Source organism: Podarcis bocagei (assembly GCF_964188305.1).
Source record: "Podarcis bocagei genome assembly, chromosome: 2".
In the NCBI taxonomy this organism is placed as follows: domain Eukaryota; kingdom Metazoa; phylum Chordata; class Lepidosauria; order Squamata; family Lacertidae; genus Podarcis; species Podarcis bocagei.
In genome coordinates, this window is record NC_138126.1 from 90,536,213 (window position 1) to 90,561,217 (window position 25,005).

General features: G+C 41.9%; 1 protein-coding gene across 5 annotated transcripts in view; it reads right to left on the reverse strand.

The window, feature by feature from the left end:
- Positions 1-25,005, reverse strand: part of BRD4 (bromodomain containing 4) — a 76,825-nt gene that overhangs the window by 32,514 nt on the left and 19,306 nt on the right. For all 5 annotated transcript variants that reach the window (XM_081185281.1, XM_081185277.1, XM_081185280.1 and 2 more), the window contains exons 2-6: positions 24,870-24,957; positions 7,259-7,577; positions 4,047-4,184; positions 3,091-3,226; positions 1,740-2,029 (exon numbers count right to left, since the gene is read on the reverse strand). In XM_081185281.1, the coding sequence (XP_081041407.1) occupies positions 1,740-2,029; positions 3,091-3,226; positions 4,047-4,184; positions 7,259-7,543 (849 nt within the window). In that variant the 5' untranslated portion in view covers positions 7,544-7,577; positions 24,870-24,957. The remainder of the gene's footprint in view (positions 1-1,739; positions 2,030-3,090; positions 3,227-4,046; positions 4,185-7,258; positions 7,578-24,869; positions 24,958-25,005) is intronic.

The window sequence follows — 25,005 nt, forward strand, 5'->3', positions numbered from 1 at the left end:
TTTATTTCCAGGGAAAGCTCAAGGCTCCTTCACGCTTTTTACGGGAAGCACACAATTTTAAGAATGTGCACACGTAGCAGAAATGCCCAGCCAATTGCAGCTTACTAGTTTGTGTAAAATGAGATTTGTGAAGTGACTCTCAGCATGGGTACACTATTGGGGGGAAGGAGAATCAACTTTAAGAAAAAGATATATAATAATGTAAGTTTTCTCTTTTACCAAATCAGTACAATGATTCATCCAGCCCAGCACTGACAATTATTCATGCCTCCATTTAGAAACATAGGAGTCATACTATTGGACAATCTAGCCAAGTATTGTCCACACTGTCTGGCAGAGGCTCTCCAGGGTTTCTGTCAAGAGTCTTTTCCCAAGTAAAGTATGGATTAACCAGTGAAACACAATGGCAATACATCCAATTGAAACATATGTTGGAAAGGCAGTTTGGCCCTGATGCCATAGCAGCATCGGAAACACCCATGCTGCTACAAGATTTAATCTTTGCAACAAAAACAAAAAACTCTACACTTGCACTATATAAAACACTACTCAACAGGAAGAAATATGATTTAGAATATGATAGCCAAAAATGGAGTGAAGAGTTAAGGGTACAGATAACAAATATATGGGAGCCAAGTATAAAATAAATAGAAATAGCCTCTATGGATCTGAGATTAAGACTTATTCAACAGAAAATAATATTCAGAGTCCACTGGACTCCAGCAAAACTATACCAGAAGAAAATAACAAGTGCAGACAACTGCTGGAGATGTGGGAGTAAAAAGACGAACTTAGTACATATGTTGATTAACTGCCTGATGATAAGATCATTTTGGTGCGAGGTGAGGATATTTATAGCAAGAGTAATAAAAAGAAATTGTTATTTAGAGGAACTGAATTTAATTCTAAATTATATTCTGGAAACATGGGAGATTTCAAGGGGTCAAAAAATAAATAAATGGATGTATCGTGCTATATCAGAAGCAAAAAAACTTGTTTTGATGAATTGGAAGAGCTGCAAAAAGATTTCATTGAGCATATGGATTGATAATATGGACAGATTAGCTACATACGAACCAACTGCATGTCGACACAAAATAAGAATGGATAAACATGAAGAAATCTGGAGCTAATATTTAAGCGATAAGACGGATGGTGGTGGGAAGTAGGGGGAGGAGAGAGGGGTGGGGAAATATTGTTTTAAAAGGTGTAGTCATAGGTATATCAGTGTATTCAAATCTGAATTGTCAAATTGTGTTATTATTATTATGGTTTTTATTGTATGTGTCTTTTGCGGTTGATGTTTGTATGGAAAAAATGATTAAACATTTTTTTATTTAAAAAAAGAGTCTTTCCCAGCCTACCTAGAGATACCAGGAACTGAACCTGGAACCTTCTAAATGCAAAGGATGGGCTCTACCACCTAGATTCATCTCCCATTGGTCTCGTGCAGAATTCTTTCCCGACCCAAATGAGACATACGAAGGATAGAACTTGGGTCTTCTACAATCGCAGCATATATTCTAATATAGCTCTGCTCTCTAACCTTCAGAGGTAGAAGATTACAGGCAAACAAAATTTAAATGGGGGAAGTCCTAACTCTGCAAGAATGGAGTGAGAGAACCTTAAGCAGAAATATGCCCTGGATCAATATGTCTTTCGGCAAACCATTTCACCTATTCATCTAAAACTGTCACTTGCCAAAATGAAACAAAAGAGCAAAGCTGTAATTTACTCACCTTCATGGGCTGTGCAGCAGTTGGGATAATTGGTTGGTGTGTTTGAATGGGTTGGGGGACAGAAGCTGAAGGAGGGGGAGGGGGAGGAGGAGGCTGGGGAGGTGGTGGTGGGGGAAGCTGGGGAGGCACCAGCGTTGGTAATGGCGTCTGGACAATGTGGTCAGGGGTCACAGAAGGAAAGGAATGAGTTGTTTGCACCGGCTGAGGATTTGACTGTGAAGCCTGCGTCTGTGGTGGGGATGATGCTTGAGTTGTATTCTGTACCGTTGATGCTCCAGCCTTGGATGTAACTGTTAGAAAAGGAAGCATCGTCATGTGATGTACCCAGCAAACCTCAACACATGCAAAAACGTTGTTCAAATAGCCCAACCCCCTGCAGGAGAAATCACTGCTATGCCATGGAAATGCTGGGGAGATGTAGGCAAATCAAGAGGCTGCGAAATTGAAAGCCTTGTTACCAGGCTCATTATCTTCAGCTGGCTGATAGCCTAGTTACCTGGTTCATTATCTTCAGCTGGCTGCACAACAGGCTGACCATTCTCAGTGCTGCTTCCAGAACTTTTTTTTTGCTAGACCTGCTGTGGGCTCCTCAAGGACTTTGAGCAAGACTGGTTGAGTGTGCACAAAGCTGGAGGCCTTGTGCCCCTCCAGGAGAAACCATTGCTATGCCTTGGAGAAAGGTGGGCAAATAGACTGGCTGTGTGACTGGGAGCCTCATTACCTGGCTCATTATCATCAGCTGAGCAACAGTGACTGCTGTGGCTATTTCTGGGACTGCCTTTGGGGTGCAGGGCATATCCTCCCCCCCAAAAAAAACACCCCAATAATAATGAATTTTTGCTTACCCGTGTTACTGTTTTTCCTTTCTTTATAGAGATTGATGTTTGGGGGCTAAACTGTACATGAAATTGGAGATACTGATTCCTACCTCTTCTTAAAGTGACAACCTTCTATTTGGATAGCTTTTGGTTTGTTGGGAGAGAGGCATGGGAAGTATTGTTACCCTGTACATTGGAAAACTGAAGAAAGTGATTTCTATACTCCACTTTCCCAGGCTGAGAGCCTATTAGCAGGGATAGATTCTGCCCCCCACCCCAAGACAAAGGGAGTGATTGATGTCAATGCTTTATTTAAGAGATGTTTCTGCATTGTTACTTGCTGACACTAGGTAATTCTCTCTCCCTGACATGGATACTATACGTACACGAAACACACATGCACAAACTCAAGTTCCTTTCAAGTACAAGCTAATCCACCTTATTCAAATACACAAGTAATGACACTGAGCATTGGCTAGTCCAAAAGAAAAAAAAAACCCTGCAAACTGAATGGGCAGTACCAATATCAGTACCTGTTTCCTTCTTCCCCCGTCCTCTTCCTTTTGTCTGGACTATAACAATTTCAGTTTCTTCCTGTGTCATTTCAGATATTTTCTGCAGAAAAAGTTTTTCTAGAGCTTCTGCCATTAAAACAATATCATCCCCTGGCTGAACAAACAAAAAATGTAAGAGGTTACACTCATTCATAACTCTGTGATAGCATGGGAATAACAGAATGACGTGGCAATAAATCTGCCTACTTCGTATCAATGACACCTGGATGTGTTGGATGCCATGTTCTGGGGTTGTTTCCAAATTATATTCAAAGCAAACCCACTGAAATTAATGGACCTAAGTTAATCATGTCTATAAATTTCAACAGGTCTATTCTGCCTAAGCTGAAGACTGGACACAGCCCTTGATACGGATGTATTTATTGCAATGTGATCTTAAGAAGTTGTGCAGAGCTTTTAGATTCCAATTTCCAAGCTGCACACTTTCGGGTTCCCTTTAACCACATCATATTCTACACTGTGTCTAATGTAGTCACTTCTGGGTTCTACTTGACTTTTTCCAAATCAAATTTGGCCATTTCAAGTATTTGCCAGCATACGGCTCTCGCCCCCCAACTCACTGTATTTCATTATGTAACTAAAGTAATGTATACACTTATATCTGCTTTTGAAATGAATTCAATAATATTGTTTTGTTGTAGAGATTTATATCGTTTCTTTTTGTTGTTGTTGTTTAAAAAAATCTCAAGGCAGACAAATAGAGTTAAACATTTGGAACCTGCTTGTTTTAAATCTCAATTCTGAAAACTGTTAAAAGTGAAGAATTTTATCTTCTCTAAATAAAGAATATATTTTAAAAGAAATGTTGCTTCTAGGGCAGGTAGAAGAAGGAAAGTACTGTTGCATGAGAGAAAAGTCTCATGCAACGTCACAGACACATCATTTGAAAGCCCAAATATATGAAGACAACATACCTTATTATAGATATAACAGTTTGTAAACATTGTATTGAAGTCCTGGATACATTCTTGAGCATTCCAGTAGTAGTTATTCTCCAAGCGTTTCCTTATTGTTCCCATATCCATAGGAGTTTTAATAATTTTATAATAATCCTGTGGCAACAGAGAGGATTAATTATTATAATTGAAAATTTTACCAGGCATACTGTATTCAAGCCTTTCAGGTAGAAAAGCTTAAAAAATTTCTCTCTGTCCCAACTTAATATGTCAACATATTTAGTAACAATGTCTAGAAGATAAAATAATTTTAAGCCTAGAAGCATTCAGAGTCTTATCAAAACAACTGGCAAAGAGGGAAATCATTCAACCTTTTAATCCTTAGCTATTGTAATATCTATTTATAACTGCTTCTACACCCTACATGTGTGGGGACACATGGGTAAAAGAAACCCATTTTAAATCCTTATCCCTCCATAGCTACTTTTAACCAAAGGCAGGATATAGTCCTATCTAGTTCAACCCTCAGTTCCTCTGTGATAAGGGTTTAAAACAGACTTTTAATGTAAAGGACAGACGCACACCTAATGGCCGATAGAGCCCAAATTTCATGACAAATAATATGGTAAACCATCAGCTGACTGCTCAAACAAAATAAGGTATCTGCACCCAGTAAACAATGTAAACCAGAACTTTTAAAACAACATTTCTAATGTTGGGAAGGATTCTGGGGCTGCAGCTCACAATTCCTTTCAATAGTTCTCTTTTCAGACCACCAGTTTAGTTAGCTAGTCTTCAACAACAACAGGACATACTGAAAGACAGGGATTTGCCTGAACTGCATATATAGCTTTAGTAGTCAGGGAATGAAGTAGCCCTGTAAGCATGCTCTGTAACATTTCCAATGGGCTCTGGTAGCCATTTAATTGTTCTTTCTTTGGCAACACAAATTTTCAACAATTTCATGGTCAGGAGCATCCCTGTAGCACCATGCAGTGCTGCGAAGCACAGGAATGATGTGGATCAGGCCCATGAAATCAGGATAGGTACACTGGCCATCACAGTTGTTAAAATCAACCTAATATCCTGACTAGGAAGAATACAAGCTGACCACTGACCAAGCATGCAGAGAAATCTATTTAGGAGTGCTCCAACAAGGGAATGTTGTTTCAAACAGCTTGCAAGATTTCTGTCACACTGCCTAAGTAATGCAGCTGAATAAAATGGTCCCTGAGTGGTGGGGATGCAGCATATCAGTGTCCACATTACTATGGCCTGTTGGTTAGCTAGTAAGTAGACTTTGAGGTCTTATTTTCAGATTTTTCACAGAAGAACCCTTTGGATAACTAACAAGATAAATCATGGAGGCATGGCTAATGTGAGCCAAGTAGTAACAAGGTATCAGAAAAACTAAAAATGAAAATAAAACCTCCCATTTGCCAACCAAAGCAATTATTTAGGTTTGATACGAGGAAAGCTAAGCATCAAGCAAATAAAAATACTCCTATACAATAATTATAAAATAACCTTACCATACAAAAAAATGTTGCTGCCACAATTAATTAATTGAAAACAAATGCTGTGCTATCTGCTATATAGAGCCCAAAGTGATACAACTCCCACCCAGGGGAATTATGTCTACATTAGATACACAATACGGGGAGAGATGTTGGGAACCAGCAATGGCGACTGAAAATATGGATGGGCACGCCAGATGATAGCCCTTCTTCACCTTTCAGCTGTATCAAGCATCCTTCCTATGAAATTTAGTTCATTGAGCATAACATATGCTGCTCTCATGCTTCATTTTCTCCCCACCCACATGCCTACTCCTTACTCCATATTATCTGCCTTATTTCCCTCACTTTACTGTAGGCCCATTTGATGCCCCCTTGTCCTATAATGTTCAGTACTTTAGAATCTCACCTGACCGCATGCTTTCTTTAGTCCTGTTCCGTCCCTTCAGCACTTCTGAAGAAACTTTAACATTTATGTTTATTTCCGTCCTCATGAAACTACCGTATTTTTCGCTCTATAACACGCACCTGACCATAACACGCATGTAGTTTTTAGAGGAGGAAAACGAGGAAAAAATATTCTAAATGAAACAGTGGATGTATGATTTTTATGCTTCATGCTGTGGCCACAGACATGTGATCTGACAGTGAGTTTGGGGTAGCCCAATGCAAAAATCCTGAGGATCCATGTGGATCCGTGCTTTGTAACCACGTTTTAAGTGGGGAGGGAAGGAAAAGAACTCAAGGGACAAGGAGCTTTTCCGCGGGGAGGAGGGAGGGAAAGAGCACTGTTGCTTTAAAGGTATACTTAAGGTATTTGCCCTGTGCCTGGGTTTTTTTTCCATTTAACAGTTTGCAGCCTTTTCCTTCCGCTCCTTGTTTTGAGGCGGAATAGATTTGAGCAAGTGAGGAGGACTTGGGTTGCAAGGGATTCGCCATTAGCTGTGTAAAAGTGCTCCTCCTTGCAGCCTGAATGATAAGCAGCCACCAGCAGCAATAGAATCGAGCACAAAAAAGCGGTAGGGGCACTAGGACCCAGACAATGCTCAAATCTATCCTGCCTGAAAACAAGCTGCATCCCAGCCGATCAGCTGAGACGCGGGGATTTGCGAAGTTTTCCCCTCTCCCTCATGCCCTCCCCAGCCTTTTTTTTTACTTCCTGGTTTTCACTGCGCTGGCTCAGAGCTCGAGGTTGGTTTTATTTTGCTGCTGGTTGCTTAAATTTTATCTTTCCTGCTGTCTCTCTGCAGCCTCATTTCTCTGTTTAGAGAGCGCGCAGACCTTTCCCTCCTCCCGTGTAAGCGGCTGCTGCCGGCTTTGCTGCTATGGCTCTCCTTCCCTCCCTCCTTCCTGGCTCCAGGTCGCTTTAAAGAAAGCAAAGTGAGAGCCTCATAGAGCGTGTAAGTGGCTCCCGCTTTGCCTGACTGACGGCAGCCATGGCTCTGATCCGTGCATTCGCTCCTTAACACGCACAGGCATTTTCCCTTACTTTCTCGGAGCAAAAAAGTGCGTGTTTTGGAGCGAAATTTACGGTACATTTCTATTCCTCTCCTGTTGACCCCCTAGCCAATTCCGCTGCCACACACATTTTTTTCCACCTTTGGGTTGCTCCTCACCTCCCATCTTCCACCAGCATCCCACCCCATGCCCTCTCACACCACTAAATGTTAAGATACATTGCTGCTCCTTTAATTCTCTTAAGTCTATACTTACAGGGAGGTTTAGTTTGACAGCATCCACAGGCTGCTGGAAAGGCCATGAAAACTGATGTTTCCATAGTGTCTTGAGCACCACTTTGAGCAGATACTGCAGCTGGTTGGTCATACGCTTGGGTTTGTTAGGATTTGAGGTCTCTGGTGGAGGTGGGTTATTAGCTGCAGTACTGCCTTGCTGGGTTTGGCCCTGTGCCTGTGTTGTAGACATTTGTGTAGCTTCTAGTCCATCCCCCATTACTGGTAAATTTCTCAGTCTTGTCCCAGGGCCACTCTCCGCAGACATGCTATTGATCCCATTGCATTCTCCACTAGGCACTCTGTAAAGCAAATGCAACAATATTAAACATGGGTCAGATAAGGTTAACTACACATTTGTGCACAAAACATTTTTTTTGTGCTTGCTCCCATTTGCACAGAGTAAAAAAAAATGAACCCACACAAGTATGTAGCTTGATTCACCCTCTTACTTTGTGAAATCCTACACTAGGCAAGCAACCAAACCATCAGAGTACCCTGAACAAAGCAGGTGTGGAGTCTTCTAGTATAATCCATCTTTTCTCTTCACCAAACTTTACTAAACATTTCCCCTATGAACAAGATCCAAGGCTGTGCTAGCAGGCATGCCAGGGCCTTCCTTTCCACTCCCCCAGCCCCAGAAACAGATTTTGGCAGCATCCAAGGGGCTACAGAGAGAAGCAAAGGAAAGGGAAGTTATTTTGCACAAGTTCACAGCATCAGCAGGATGCCATAGCTGGATGTTACTCAAAGTCTTTCACAAAAAAATGCCTTTAAAGCATGTTTACCCCACTCCTCAAATGAAAAGACTTTCAGAGTAGCTTACATAAGATCAATTAAAAAAGGCAGTCTCTGCTCACAGGCATGCAATCTAAAAGAAATGACACAAAAGGAAAACAATGAGGAGGGAAGAGGAAGGCAAGTATGTTCAGAAAACAATTCTTAAAGGTACATAATAGTCCTCAATGACCAACTGGTATGGAAACAATTCAGGAACAGAGGGAGCCAAATTGAACTGGTCTCAGCTGAGTCGACTGAGTGGTCCTGCTTTCCATCTCTCCCTCTGCAGAAAATTTATGGAATAGCTGCCGGCAGAAGTTGAGAAAAGGAGGAACCCGAAGGAACTTGTCTTTCAGTGGAGCCAATGGAGTGTCCCTGCTTCCCTTGTTTCTTACTGCTACTGCCATGTATAGCTGGTTTTGCATTTCTCATCAGCTGGGAGCAGGGTGAGCTTATGCACATCCTACTGATGTGCACGGTGCCTCGGAACGCAACCCCCAGGTAAATGGGGAGCTACCTGTATTAATGCTCAGTAAAGACCTAGGAGAAAAGGTAGGTTTTTAGGAACTGCCCACAAGCCAATAGTAGGCACATGTCCTATTTCAGAGGAAAGGGTGAGTGCCACAACTGAAAAGGTCCTCTTCATGATTGCCACAGGATAGTCGTCGTAAATTGATTTATATACCACATTTTCCACAATATACATCTTTATTCAAAGCCGCACAGTTTTTAACAGCTGCAACTAGCAGTGAGCATAGCTTTTCCCTTCCCTCTTTCTGGACTGTTGTTTACTCATGGCAAAAAACTCAATTTTTCTCCCGTACAATGGAAACTTAGCTATTGTTCATTAAAGTTAAACTGGCCATATTTGGAACATTGTATTCAGTTCTGGTTAACAAATCTCAAAAGGGTTAGAACTGGAAAAGATGAAGAAAAAGCAATAAAATGATTAGGAGGTTAGAACACCCTCACTTACACGGAAAGGCTAAAATGCTTCAGGCTTTTTGGGTGGCTACAGTGGGACAGGTTTATAAAAGCTTTCACTATGTCAAATGATGTTTTTCCTCCTCTCAAAATCCAGAATAGAGTCATTAGGTTAAACTTGCAGTAGATTCAAAATGGTTTGGGTTTTTTTAAAAGCACTTATTCACATGTCATTTAATTTATAATTTTTTCTACCACACAAAATTATCAAACTTGGGTCCCCAGCTGTTGTTGGACTACAACTCCCATTATCCCTGACTACTGGGTTCTGCTAGCTAGGGATTATGGGAGTTGTAGTCCAACAACAGCTGGGAGCCCAAGTTTGAGAAACACTGCATATGTCCTTAAATAGCAATTATGGGAAACAAGCAATAGCTGAGAGCTGTTGCCTTCATGTGCTGCTTTTGAGTTTCCACCAAAGAAAGAAAGAAAAGGATGTTGCTGGCTGCTGTTGGAAACAGGAAGCTGAATCAGATAGATCCTTGGTCTGATTGAGCAGGATTCTCACACTACTCCCTTTTCCTTACCATACCTTCAACCAGCATGAACCAGTTGGAAAGTTCAGCAGCTATTACTGTCATATCAAAAAGTGGCATCAGTGGTGGAAAAGGTAACAGAAGTATCACTTCCCACTCTTCCACCCTGGTGGTGCAGAACACTTCAAGGGATGGCCCGACTTGTATTTTTAAATTCTTCCTTCATAATGAAAGGTGGGTAAGAAATCGAATAACAAAATTAAATCAGTATCCCCATTTGCTTTTATGGAAGAAGCAAAAACTGTTTTTGTTCAACAGGTTTCTGCAAGACATTGCTTTTAAGGATGTATAATTGTTGTCTGTTTTCTATTTTTGTTTTTTTTATTTGTTACCTTATTATTGTTTTAACATTTGTAAAGCAACATGATTACATTTTATTAAAGTGATGATAAAATGTCAGAAATAATCTGATAACACCACTGCAATTCTTTTATCAAAAAGCAAGAAAAAGGAAATTTTCAGCTTTCAGTCTTAAACAGAAAAATAATTCAAACACTATCTCAAATTTTAAAAAATGCTACTTAACTCTTTTTTATGTTCTTTTAGGAAATGCCTTGAACAGCCCAGATCCCGTTTAAACAGTGCAATACACAAGGAGTGTCAGGAGAGGGTGCTAAAAGACTAGAACACATAATCTAGCCCAAATTTCCTAATTCTCTTATCTCATATACACAAGCTATAAAAGCTATGTGTATCATTTATGCATTTGAATTATTATTTCTTAGACTGTTAACATTCTTAGACTGCCTTCCTATAAAGAACATGTAATTTCTAATAAATGACAACTGTGAATTGGTTATTAAAATTACTTGAAATGAAAGAAACTGAAGCAGCGCCCTAAGTGGATCCTGATCAGTGAGATCCAGTATGCCAAAGGAGACATCTGCAACAGGGAGGCACCAAGCCTTCTTGATCTCAAAACCATGGGTGGCTAACCTGTGGCTCTCTGAATGTTGTTGGACTACAACTCCCATTATCCCTATCATGCTGGCTGGAGCTGAAGGGAATCGAAGGGCGACAAGTTAGCCACTCTCATGAGCAGCAGCTACATTCAGACATCAAACTATGCTTCAGTGTGACAGGGCCAAGCATAGGTGAGTGTTAGGATCCAATGATGCCCCTTCCCTCTCCTCTGGTTTAGCTACAAGATAATAAACTTTTGCTTCCAAATTCAACAACCCACAGTTTCACATTTTGTCTGAGCATTGCTGTCAACTTTTCCCTTTTCTTGCGAGGAATCCTCTTCAGAATAAGGGAATTTTCCTTTAAAAAAGGGAAGCGTTGGCAGCTATGTGTCTGAGCTCTATAATACGACCAGTCAACTTCAAATGATGGGTTATGACATTTAACTATCCAGTTTCATTTATTAAATTTCCTCCCAATGAGCCCATGGTAGTCTGTACCTCTGGTTTATCTATATAACACTATGCCAAGATTTTGTAAAATAAAGTAAATGCTAGCTAACTTCTCCTCCCGGCTGGAGGTGATGAGGAAGTATGTGTGTCCGCGACTTTGGTCATACTGCTTCCTGCTCACGAACATAGTGCTAAATCATGGTTCAGCACTGCATGCGAACTGGGCCTTTGTCAGGTTTGACAATATGACAAGGGGTGGTTAATAAAAAGTAAAGTGAAAGCTTTTAAATTCCTACTTGCAACCATGCCACATGAAAAGAGGAGGGAAGTGATTGAACCTAAAGTTTGTCTAAGCTCATTCCTGACAGGCTAAACCATGGATTACTCTGACCTGTGAATGTAGCTGCAGTATTGGTATAGTTTGCACACAGCTCCAGAGCATGGTTTAGTGTTCCATGTGTAAACTGGAATGAGCTCAACCTCAGGCTTACACACTCCATCCTCCCATATGACTAGGTGGTTTTGCTAGTATATAGTTTTACTTTCTCATCATGCTGTCTTATAACCAGGACTATGGTTTATCACACTTAGTTTCAAAACAAGCCCGAGGCTTCATTCCAGCTTGTGCACAAACCACTAAACCATTATTATCAGTACTGAGGCTCAACTCTACCTTTTGCAAGCTTTCTGCTTCCTTATGACTGCCTACATCAGGCTTGTGAAGCCAAGGTGTTTGTTCCTTGTTCTTTTACTTTGACACTTAGCCTGTGGCCACAATACAACACTGGGAGTTGAATCTACAGTGCAATTTTATGTTTGTTTACTCAGAAGCATGACTCACCTAAACACAAAATATTGCATACCATTTCTTTTATTGCAATAGAAAATCTTTTTTTTTTAGTACCTAGTTTACAGACCCCCTGAAGCTCATTCAAGAACCACAGGTTAAGAACCCCTGCCTTACAGAATTAACTACTTTTAGCAGAGACTGAATGAAATTCATACAAATTTGAAAACACTGCTATAAACTGTGAATTAATGCACTTCCACACTCTATTAGAATAGCAAAAGTAATGTAAAAAGGCAGGCTCTAGATGCAGAAGTAATTTACAAACAGGAGGTTCAAATTATATAAGGTACAAGTATCATTAATGCATTATGGTTCTCAAAGCAGGAGACAGGCCTTGTGAGACAACAGTTTTAAGGATGGAAAGTTTCTACACTTTGTTCCCTAAACCAATGCACTGTGTTCAGTGGTTTAGCTTTGACTGAAAGCTCATTTTTTCATCATATTGCTTTCTTCTTGGAACTTTTAAATCTTTCTGTGACAAGATCCTGCTTCCACCCTTTTATTTTGGTCTACTTAGCTCCATACCTGAAATGATGAGCAACTGTAGTATTTTATTTAACCTCTGTCAGCTTCAATCCATTTTAAATCAATGCATGTTATGTTTCCCCAACAGTTTTATTCACGGTGGAAAACAGGTACAAAAGAAAGAGATATTTGACACTATTGTTGTAGCATCTCTCCTTTGGCTTTGTATGTAATGATTCCAGCACAAACACACATAATCATTAACTGTGAACACACAGCAGCACCAGAGAATGCAGGGAGGTATGGCGGTGGGGGCAGATGTTATAGGCGAAGGGGATCGAGATACGGATATGCTCGTACCCCTTCCAATCTGCGCCCCATCCCGAGAGACGAGGGTAGGGTGAGCAAGGATTACTCACCTCCTTCACTGGTATTGTGCAATGCCAGGTCTATAGGCAACAAAACCGCTACCCTGCGAGATTTCTTTACCTCGCAGGGGGTTGACCTGGCTTATGTGACGGAGACCTGGGTGCGCGAAGGGGTAACTGTTACGAGAGATGGCGCCCCCGGGTTTCTCCGTCCTCCACCAGTCACGGACTGTGGGCCGGGGGGGAGGGGTGGCAGTATTAATCCGGGAAGATTGTTCTTTCAGGGCTCTACCATCGCCATCGATCCCCGGCATTGAATGTGTTGGCCTAGTGTGGGGCTCCGAGGAGAGCTTGGCTGTCTGGCTGGTGTACCGGCCACCTAGCGCACCAGCAGCCACCCTGTCAGGCCTGCTGGAGGCGGTGGCCGGCTGGGCCTTGGAGTTCCCTAACCTATTGGTATTGGGAGACTTCAACTTCCACGCTGATGCCACTCCCTCCTCACAGGCTCTGGACCTGGTGTCTTCCATGGCGACATTAGGGCTCTCCCAGTTTGTTTCGGGCCCCACACATCAAGCAGGCCACACACTGGATTTGATCTTTGGCGCCGGTATAGATGTGATCATGTCTCCTTCGATGAAGGTGCCATGGTCTGATCACTACGCTCTGAAAGCCAGGATTGACTTTCCACCCCCACCCTGCTTAGGTGGCGAGCCGATTTGGGCTCGCCCGCAGAGGCTGATGGACCCTGATAGATTCCGTCAAGCCTTGCGGGACCTTGCTCCCCCTGGCGACAAATTGACTGAGCTTGTTGAGGGCTGGAATACCCAGCTCCTGGCAGCCATCGATGAGATCGCACCTAAGCACCCTCTGCGACCCCGCAGAAACCGGGCTCCCTGGTTTACCGAGGAGCTTCGGAAAATGAAGCGGGACCTCAGACGGCTAGAGCGAGTATGGCGGGGTGCCCGTGACGGAGCCTCAAGAACATCTTATAGGGTTTTTATGAAAACCTATGAGATGGCAGTGAAGGCCGCTAAGAAGTCTTACTTCTCGGCCTCCATTGCATCCGCTAGCTCTCGCCCGGCGCAATTATTTAGTATAATTCAGTCTTTAACGTCCCTTGAAGGACAGCCAAATTTAAATAACAATCTGACACACAGCTGTGAGGCATTTGCGAGCTTTTTTGCGGAGAAGGTCCTGTTGCTCCGCCATGACCTCCCTGCCAATTTGGATACAATAAAGGAACTGGAGGCCCCTCGACTGTCCTCGGGTCCAGTATTGGACCACTTTGACCGGATATCTCCAGCCGATGTGGACAGATTCCTCCAAGCTGGAAAGCCCACCACCTGTCCTCTTGACCCGTGCCCGTCATGGCTGATTAGAGCGTGTCCAGACGAGGTGCGGGCCCCCCTGGGGGATATCATCAATTTGTCCCTTGGCACCGGGATATTCCCAGGGGAACTGAAGGAGGCGGTGGTGCGTCCGCTCTTAAAGAAAACATCATTAGATCCCTCAGATCTATCCAATTACTGCCCGGTCTCGAATCTTCCATTCCTGGGTAAGGTGATTGAGAGAGTGGTTGCTGAACAGCTTGGTAGGTTTCTGGATGAAACATCTGCTTTGGATCCATTCCAGTCCGGCTTCCGCGCTGGTCATGGGACCGAGACGGCTCTGGTCGCCCTAACAGATGATCTCCGTAGGCAGCTGGATCGAGGCGGGTCGGGGCTGCTGATTCTTCTAGATCTGTGAGCAGCCTTTGACATGGTCGATCACGAACTCCTGGACCACCGCCTTGCCGACGTGGGGATCCAGGGCACAGTCCTTCAATGGCTGCGCTCGTTTCTCTCTGGTCGGTGACAGAGGGTGGCGCTTGGGGGGGAATTGTCATCGCGCCACTCCTTGGTGTGTGGAGTGCCTCAGGGTGCGATTCTCTCCCCGATGCTTTTTAACATCTTTATGTGCCCCCTCGCCCAGCTTGTCCGGAGTTTTGGGCTGGGCTGCCATCAGTATGCTGATGACACCCAACTCTATCTGTTGATGGATGGCCATCCTGACTCGGCCCCAGACACACTGACCAGATGTCTGGAAGCTGTGGCTGGATGGTTACGTGGGAGCCGGTTGAAGTTAAATCCTTCGAAGACAGAGGTCCTCTGGCTGGGGCGGGACGATATGGGATTGAGGGGGCAACTCCCATCTCCTGCGGGGGTGCAATTAATGCCAGCACCGTCAGTTAAGAGTTTGGGTGTAATCTTCGATACCTCCCTCTCTATGGAAGCGCAGATTACAGCTATAACAAAGGCGGCATTTTTTCATCTCCGCCAAGCTAAGCAGTTGGCCCCTTATCTCTCTCGTCCTGACCTAGCCACTGTGATCCATGCGACGGTCACCTCCAGACTAGATTATTGTAACTCGCTCTACGTGGGGCTGCCCTTAAGACTGACCCAGAAACTCCAGCGGGTGCAGAATGCCGCGGCGAGACTCCTTATGGGGTCTTCGCTGCGAGATCACATTCACCCGGTACTATACCAGCTGCAGTGGCTCCTGGTGGAGTACAGGATCAGGTTTAAGGTGCTGGTTTTAACCTTTAAAGCCCTATACGGCCTAGGACCCTCGCACCTACGGGACCGCCTCTCCTGGTATGCCCCACAGAGAAACCTACGGTCTGCAAATAATAACATCCTCAAGGTCCCAGGCCTCAGAGAGGTTAGGCTGGCCTCAACTAGAGCCAGGGCCTTCTCGGCTGCGGCTCCAATCTGGTGGAATGCTCTGTCACAAGAGACTAGGGCCCTGCGGGACCTGACATCTTTCCGCAGGGCCTGCAAGACAGAGTTGTTCCGCCAGGCCTTTGGTCAGGGCGCAGCCTGACTCCCTCCTCTGGCAACCTGCACATAATTTTGCTTAATTGGTTGCCTTCAATTTGATTTAATTAATTTTTATAATGAAATATTTTTAGATTGTGTAACTATTTTACTGTTTGATTATTTGATTGTTGTTAGCCGCCCTGAGCCCGGCTTTGGCTGGGGAGGGTGGGATATAAATAAAATTTATTATTATTATTATTATTATTATTATTATTATTATTATTATTATTTAATGATTTCAGATCTTGATTTGTAGTTTGAAATCAAACCATTGTCTCTTAAGCCTACATGATTACAAATACATCTCCTGCCCCCAAAAGAAAATGGATTGGCAATCTCTTATAAACACACAGAAAGTAAGTGTGATTACAACGATCAAGTACTGAACATCCTCACTTAGCACAAGCCACTTTGGTCCTCCAATGGGCTCCACATAGCACAGCAGTTAGGAACCTCCAGCCCACAGACAAGGCGCTGCAGGAATCTTAATGTGGTCTACAAGGCTGTCTCCTTGAAATAATGCCTATTTGCCCCACACCTGTGATTTCAGGTGTAGGGGCAGGTGAAAGCAAGGCTTCAAAGGAACAACTGAAAGCCTTAAAGGTGTGCTCCTGATAGTTCCTCTGCAAGTGAGGTTTGCTGTAAATGCTAATTTGGTGCTGACAGCAAGCCCCACTGGGATCAGCTGCTCTACAGAGTTCTCAATCAAAAACTTCATAGTTCAGCCCATAGGGAGCTTGCGATAAGAGCTGATCAGAGAAGTATTTCATTTTCCCACATGGTTGGATTTCAACAGTTGAAACCAAATCACACAGGCAAAGGAAAACACTCCACCAGAAAATACAATGATTTACAGATGAGCAACCTATCCCACAGGCCAAAGTGGCATGCAGGCATTGGGGGACGTCTGAACCTGTCCACTGGCCAGATCCAGTTTTCCACCCCCAAGACAGGAGATAACCAGACTATAACCTGGACCTGTAAACAAACCTTCCTTCTGAGTACTCAGGTGATAACTTTTAAATTGAGCATTGAATTAGTCATTAACATTGCAGTCACTTACATATACTTGTTTTTGCCTTTGCACTGTCTTGTGATTGGACCATTTTGCCATCTCATTTATCTCATGCACTGGCAAAGGGGTGGGATTATTAAACATCTGAAGCAAAAAAGGAAAAGGAAATCCAAGCAGAATGGGTAGAAGCAAGTTTGGACTCTTAGCCAAATAATGCTGATAGTAGGTGAGCTATGATTTGATCCAGGAAAGGAACTTGCGTCCTTAAGCCAAGCTGCATACTGAATATCATTTAGAAGTGACTAAGTTGTGCCCCGACTGTTGAAGAGTTCCTGTGTGCACAGTCGTGCTCTATAACTTAATACACATTGGTAGATCACAAGAACTCTAGTGCAAAACAGTAAGGCAATAGAATACTGAAGTTGGCCCACTCCTGGTCCCTTGAACAGTCAAATATTATCAATTAGATGCTAATAAACTTTTTAAAAACCTAATTGGTATGCTCTCTGCTGTGGGCTGGCTGACTTATATGCACAAAAGTGGGAACCACAAAATGCAAGCATGAAATTGTGGCAGTCACCTGTTATTTCCATGAGCAGCACAATATGCACTGTTTGCATACAGAACATAAAACCTTCACAAGCACACACAATGAAATTAGACATGGTGGCAATTCAAGGCTTATAACTCTGTAAGTTGTTCCTGTTCAGAGACTGCTGCTGTTAAGCAAGAGGTCAGCTAGGGAAATTAGGTCCAATTGTTTAACTGGAAGCACAAAAGCAAAAAAGTTACAAGGCAGATAATGACAGTTCCTATGTAAATACATTGTAACAGGCCCCGATTCCTGCACTGTTGGGAAGTAAGGAGCCCTTACTACTGCAATTCTATCAAACGATCACACGATTCATTTTGAAATTCCTGACTTCATGGAATATTTGGTAATATTTGATTATGGTCAAATAAACACTGTAATGACTAGTAAATTAACTAGCCTATCAACTCTAGTCTATGTATTTGTCATATAACTGGATACTATATTGCATATACAAATCTAAATCTGAATATATTTGAAGGCATTCCATTCAACCCTATCTGTTATTAAATGATAGGATCAATTAATCAAGGTCTATGGAATAATGTGTAAAGAGGGAAGAGAAATTTCTCTCTCACTGGAAGTGAGAGCAGTCTAATAAGAATAAATGGCAGTGGGTTCATAACATAAGACACGTTTGCACATAATAATAAGCACAGAGGTATTGGCTTCCCCTCATGGTTTGTTTAAAGAGAAATAAACAGGTTGCATGAAATGCTAACTCAGTGCTGTGGTTTGCTTCTTCCTTCCTTGGCAAAAGTGAAGAGTGTGATTTGAGTAGCCTGCACCAGAACATAGCTTGTTCATGGTCAGCCAGTATGTTTGTAACTAAGGGTTACCATAATGTGCCAACCAGGCTGCAGAGGTGTTTCTTCACATAGGACATAAAAAATCTAGATATACATTGCAGCAATGTATGGCAAAATTGTTGCCAATTTTCACGACTTTAAAAAAGGATTGGACAAAGTCACTGACTAGTAGGCACAGCATACAAAAGCATTGGGAATATTGCTATTTAAACACTTTATGAGTATGTACTAGGTATTAGGGTCAATCTGAAGCAGGACCACCTGGGTGAATTTTACCCTTATGCTTTTCATATAATCAGTTATCCATATATCCATATATAACCATATATCTTTATGATGATTTTATATAATCCATGCTTGAATCATGAAGGCTTTTGCAGAGCTTAAAGCAAATTGCTTAGATTTGAAAAATCCAAAAGGACCTCTGCCCCAGTTCTCTCCCCTTGTTCTTCTTATGTCCTCAATGTCTCGCCAACATAAGGGGGGAAGCAATAAATCTGATATGCTGGCACATTTCTCCTGTCCAGACAGGGTCCTTAGCAGCTAAAACAGGAAAACGCTAACCACAAATGTCCTCGTATAGCAGATGTTGCGTAGGAGAGCTATCAACAGCGTAATGGCCGAATAAAGTTCCTTTCTCCTTAGGTTTCCTTTCTCCTTTCTACCATAAAGCAGGGGAAAGGTCGAACTGATGTACAGACTGAAGAAAGCAGAAGTTGGGAGGGAACTCTTTACATGATCAGGGGACAAGGCTTGAATGCGCTCATTGGTTTTATTTTTGCTGCCGTGTCCGATTGTATTCGATTATGTCATGCATGTACTCAGGTATAAAGCCTCAGGGCGCTAGAGCTGGGGTGCCCAGTCTCTGGAAACGATTCCACTGGGTCAATTATTGCTCAGCAATAAATATCACTTTCTTTTTCTCCATTGCTGCGTCTGTCAATTCTTGGACACAATTTGAGTGGGTCACAGGTACTTTAAAAATCCTTGCAACAAATCAACAAGAAATGGCCATTGCCATGGGGTGACATCCAGCATCATGCAAGCAGATTCCCACTTGTGCAGCAAGACTTCTGCTTCCTTTCCCCTCACCCCATATGTACAACCTGAATGCTAGATTGACCTTTAGTTTAATTCAATAAAAGAAATCATCCTTCCATAGAAATTAACGGATCTAAGTTAGATTTGTTCATTAATGTCAATTAATTACTCTAAGTAAGACTAACTTTGGATACAACCCTATGTATGCTATTACAGTACTCCAACTAATTGGTTTCTAGTGTAATCCTTGATATCAAACTCCTCACATGTGGTTAAACAATGTCTAGCAGGTTACAGGGTAGCTGCGAAGTCTTGAATTGCCGGAATCCAGCAGAAAGAGATATATAAGCATGTTTTACCCTTTCTGGTGCTTCTAGGCCAGTGTTTTTCTACTGTTGGATAACCTTCCTGGTTGTATTTATGTGCCAACTTAAGGACCCTTGCGGATCAGCCACAAAACCCATAGATCCTGAAGATACCATTGAAGAGATGGTATAACCACAAAAACCCAAGATCGATAAAAATGGCTATACTCTAACATTTACTTAAAATTACTCAATTCACCTAAATAAAAGTCAAAATGTCATATTCTTTTCTTGTGCTCAAGTTAACATTGATGTTTCTCCTCACTTGATTTTTCATAAAAGGTTTTTATTGTCTGAACACTTAACGCAAGTCAGCATAAAGGAAGATTCTGGAAACCTCATTAGGACTGATCATGCAACTGAACAAGAAACATCATTATCAAACAGCAAGTTAAATATGTCTTAGAATCCTAGCTCCAAATTTTAATGAGATGTTTCTGGTCCTTACGTTTTTCATGGGAAAAAACCAAAATTGTGTAAAATTAAGCTTTTCAATGTGTTTTCAACTATGATTAGTGTATAGTGGCATGATAACAGAATGGATCAAGTACAGAATCCACCAAAATTCAAAATTAGCTAAACATATAGTACATGAAACATAAATAAAATGGTACATATTGAGTTTGTATATTTTAGCTCGAATTCCAGATGAGTTTACATAATTTTAAGGGGACAGAATTCCAAAACCCCTGTATAAAGTTTATTCAAGATTTACTATTTCTCTAAAGAAAAATAGCTATATGAAGCTTCAGTATTGAAGTCCTCCTGCAGCTAGCAGGTCTGTCTTCATTCTGGCCCTCCCTAACAACGTGAAGATCTCCTTAAAAATCTCAACATATAGAAGAATTGAACATGGGTATCTTCTCCCATAAATGTCTACAATCTTAGCACCTCTCACTTTACACCACAAATTACCAACATCTGAAGTCTCAAACTAACTTTTGTGAGCAGTCATGAGCAACCTGACTTCACCATTAGGTTAGTACCATCTAGCAGTAAGGACTTCATCATTATGGAGCGCATGCATTTAGGTACAAGCCACAATAAATTTCTTTTTTGGAAATTTTGCATAATAACAAGGTTTTTATTTTCTGTAGAACTAAAACCTAGGGCAAACATTTTATCACATCTTGATTAAAATTTCATGTGGCCACCAAAAAGAGGGAAGGTTGGGGGGCACACCAGTTAATTATCTCTGCATTATAGTCCCCCAAAGTAATTTACCCACAGTTGTACAAAATGTGGCAAAAGGTAACATGTGATACTTAAATTTCTGAACACTTGCACATTTTATCAAGATGTGACAAAGCACATCCAGTTTGTTCTACGTTTTATAAACCAAGCAAGAGCAGAATAAAATATAATAAATAATACGCATTATTTATTATTATAATACGCATTTTCATATATGTGAAAAATATGGAGTTGTCGACTAAGCATGCAGAGTTGGAGACCACCAATCCTGGACCATTTGGCCATGCAGTGTTCTGTAGAAGAGAATTAATCTGGATGTAGTTGGGAAGTCATTCTCTTTGTTATGCACAGATACAGCCAAAGTACAAATACTATTTACACCAAGCTATAATTGATTCCAATGCATATCACTAGTTCTATGAAGTTAGATGGATTATATGTAAGAGAGAAAGATTTTTATCTTCATAGTAAAATGTATCAATAATTTTTAATGTATTTTTATTAAAGATTTCTTGGTTTACAAAAGTATGTGCAATGTCTCTTTTTTCAAGTTACAGATATTAGTGTTATATTAGGAAGAAAAGGGGGGAAAGAGATGGAGGGGGAGAATGGTGAGTGGGGGTGGGGTCGGGTGGCAATGTTTCTATTTTACTTAATGTATGTGTGGGGTTTTGTGTCGGCGTCGCTTGTGCAGGTGCTCTTTGCTATTCACTTGTGTTCCTCTGGTGCCGAGAGAGGTTGGGGGTTGGCCTAGGGTGTGATTGTTCATTCGTGATTGGCTGTGGTGAACTTTGATTTCATGTGTGAGTGGGGTAGGTGGATGTTTTGGATCAGGTTAGCCATATTGATTTGTATGCTGTTGGTGGATTCTTGTCGTTGTCTTGTTGGGCTATATATATGATAAAGGGGAGCCATACTGGGGTGAAGGCGTCTTCTTCTATTTGTCCCCGTGTCAGTTTCAGTTTATTGGTTAATTTTTCTAGTGAAGCTGTTTTCCATACTATTTGTTACCATTTGTCCATGCTTACTCCTGACATGTCTCTCCAGTGTCTGGTTATGATGTTTCTGGTTGCTGAGAGTAGGTGGGTTATGAGTTAAATGTATCAATAATTTAAGGCAGACTAGGAAGCCTCAGGCTACATCCAACTAAGTTGTCCCATTTCTGCAGGTTGAAAGCCTTGTGTTGTGTGATTTCCTCACCCTCTCTTCTCTACACACCCTTCCAAATCTGCTTCAGAGGTTTTGGGAAAACTCCAGAGCAGATCTGTGGATGCTGCAGGGGAAGAAGTCCCATTGCACAGGTGGAAGTACTTGGGCCAATGGCATAACTTCTTTGGATACAGGCTTTAGGGCCAAATGAGGCCTTCCAGGCCGCTCTATTCGCTCCACAGGATTATCTCTAGGCCATAGTCCTTTTCAGGCTACACCCCTCGCTGGCTGTGCTCTGTACCCTCCTTGAATACTTTTGCTTAGTTGAAAGTGTCCTGGACTTATGATAATGAGTCTAGGTTGCCCGAGTTTTTGTGTGGCTGAAATGTAAAAGCAAGCCTAATAGACAAAAATCAGCAGAGGTTCAGGGTTACTATAATACAGAAGTGGCCAACTCCAAAGAGACTGCGATCTACTCGCAGAGTTTAAAAACTGGGAGTGATCTACCCCATTTTTAGGGGTTCAGGTCAAACATTTTGAGCTTTTTTAAGGACGGAAAGCCCTGTTTTGGGGGGTTCAGGTCTAACTTGTTGAGTTTTTCTTAGGGGAGCCAAAGTTGTTGAGCTTCTTTTGGGGGAGCCAGTGATCTACCAGTGATCTACCACAGACGTCCAGTGATCTACCACTTGGACGTGCCTGCTATAATACATTAAGATTATAAGTCAAGCCAGGGGGTGACAAGAATGGAATGAGTCAACAACTTGGAAGATGCAGAAAATATTTCAGCTGGGATGAGTGAAGACTCAAAGTAATAATGAGGGAGAAAATGGAGCACCTCCAGGAAGACTAATCAGGAATACAGATATCACAATGAAGTGTTGATATAATGTGGAATCAAAATAAGAGAACTACAGAACAAAATGAACTATGAGGCAGTTAACATCCAAGATGAAAGCAGTAATTTGGAATTTTTTCTGTACACATTCCAAGTTGTTCCAGTTCATTAAATAGCTTGCATGATACTGATCAAATAACTTAAGGAACAGCAAGATGCTTACATCTTAACTACATTCACTAACTAGGCACATACTGCAGATGTTCGACAGTACACCAGTTGACCAAACTGGGGCCACGGTTTGGGAGTTCCAGGGCAAGCTACCCTCAGTGGTTCCTTCTCAATGATGCCCACCCCCTGCACCTGCTAATTGGAGGACAGGTGCATGCCTGTCCCAGGTGGTGCATCAAACAAGTACCAGGGTAACATGGCACACATTAACTTGCCCATGCCATAATGTTGATTACATTGGGGCAGTGCTAGGGAGGACAGGTGCATGGACCAGGAGCTTCACTCATCAATACCAATGGGCTCCACCTCCATTCCCTTCTTGCCACCACCATGCTAATTACACTGGCCCTAACATACACATGTTGGGAATGGCACTAGCATAATGAACAAGGTGGTGGTGAGTAAAGATGCACTACATAGGGTCAGCCATCCCCCCCAGGTTGAGCCACATCTGCTATGGTGGTAGCAGTGAGCCCTGTTGGGGGTTCCATCATTCACTCAAGTGTGCCATGCACTGGTGCTGAGTTGGTGACCAAAATTTATTCAAGGATAGCTTAACCAGAAACACTCTTTGGCACTTCCCTCAAAAGACGTCTACCTAATTAGGAACACAGGCACAGCCAGATGTGTCAATAAAAAATAACGAGCATTCCTGCCTACACAAACTCATGCTAGTTGTTTGTAGCATAAAACAGGCGGAGGAGGAAGAACCAACATTTGTAATGTTTCCAAGCCTGGTAGCCCAAAGAATGTTCTTACACACCACAGGTGACTAGATGAGTGACTACTCTGATAAAGGGCCTTTCTTACTAGAGTTATACAGTGGAATAGTGCTCAGCCTGTAAAAAGGTAAAATTATCATTAAAATTATTTTATTGTAAAAGATGAGGCAAGTGAGAGAAGGGGGGAGTTATATTACTTGCTGCCTGTAATGTGAGGCCATTACACTGTAAGTGACAGTGACACTTGAACAGTCATTGTTACACTGCTGCAGTTCCTGCATTAGCTAGAGGAAAAACACTGTCCTAGTGACAATGCAGTCATTGGTAGGGAAGCTAGATTTCTGCATAAAAGAAGGCCTAGAAAAAAAGAGGTATTAATGCCCTGCAACAAGATTAATTCTTTTTTATTATTATTATTTAAAAAAACCTGTAACTCAACTGCAAGTAAAACATAGCGCAGCATCCAGCTATTGTGTCCTGCCACTGCAAGGATTTCTGTTTGGCCAATGGAACTTCCTCCCTCTCTTTCCCTCATGTGTGCCCTTAGTCTTTCCTAGGAGTTTTCCTTAACTCCTAGGAGTTGTGGAGGCGAGATGGGGGGAAATCTGCTGTGCAAGCAGGAATGCTTGTTCTGATGGAACACGCTAATTGGATACCAATGGTGGTTGTTTAACCACCTGGATGAATTTTTGTTTCCTAATATTTAGCTGTTGCTGTTGGAAGCTATGCAAATATATTCATATTTTGTATGAAGCTTTTAAATGCTTGCAGGTGGTAGTTTGGGAGTACTTGTTGATCTGGAACTCCTGTTTGATGTGCAGGTGGTAGCTGTAAGGTGTGTTTTTTCCAGCATTAGCTGGTACATCAACTACATTACATCGCTTCCTGACAAGAAGAACCTACTCTGTGGAATGTCTTGCCAAAATGGGATCTCCCAGGCCCATTCATTATATTGCTTTGAGTGGTTGATGAAGACCTGGCTCTTTCAAAAGGCCTTTGGAGTTAATTATGTAATTTTTGCTGGTTTAGAGTTCTATGCTATCATCTTCCCAGTTAGAATTTGTTCTGTTGGATATTAACATTAGTTAGAGCATTTATGAGGCCATTTTTGTTTAAGTTTTTTTTTTTTTTGGTAGAGATATCCCAGGATGTTTCCAAGATTGGCTCGTTTCCACTCAGCTTGCTAAATTCCAGAAACCTTAGAATCTCACACAACAAAACAACATTTTACTGTAAATAATCAGTACAAGATGACTCACTCAGCTGTCATTGTACTAGTACCAAATCTAAAATTATTTTTAACTCTTTCAAACTATCAGCCATCCAACACCATTAACATACAAGAGCCTCGCCTCACAAGATAACCCAGGGTGGATACGCAAAAGCAGAACACCAAATTTTCATATACAAAAACACATTAAGTAACATATATACAAACACATTACCTTGAGGCAGAGTTTATCCTTGTCTGATTTCTCTCCTGTTTTCACTCTCTAATCTCCATTTTTTTACACTTAACTACGAAGTGTAAATCTGCACAAAGAATAAAATATTAGATTAGTATAAAATAAAAAGAAATCA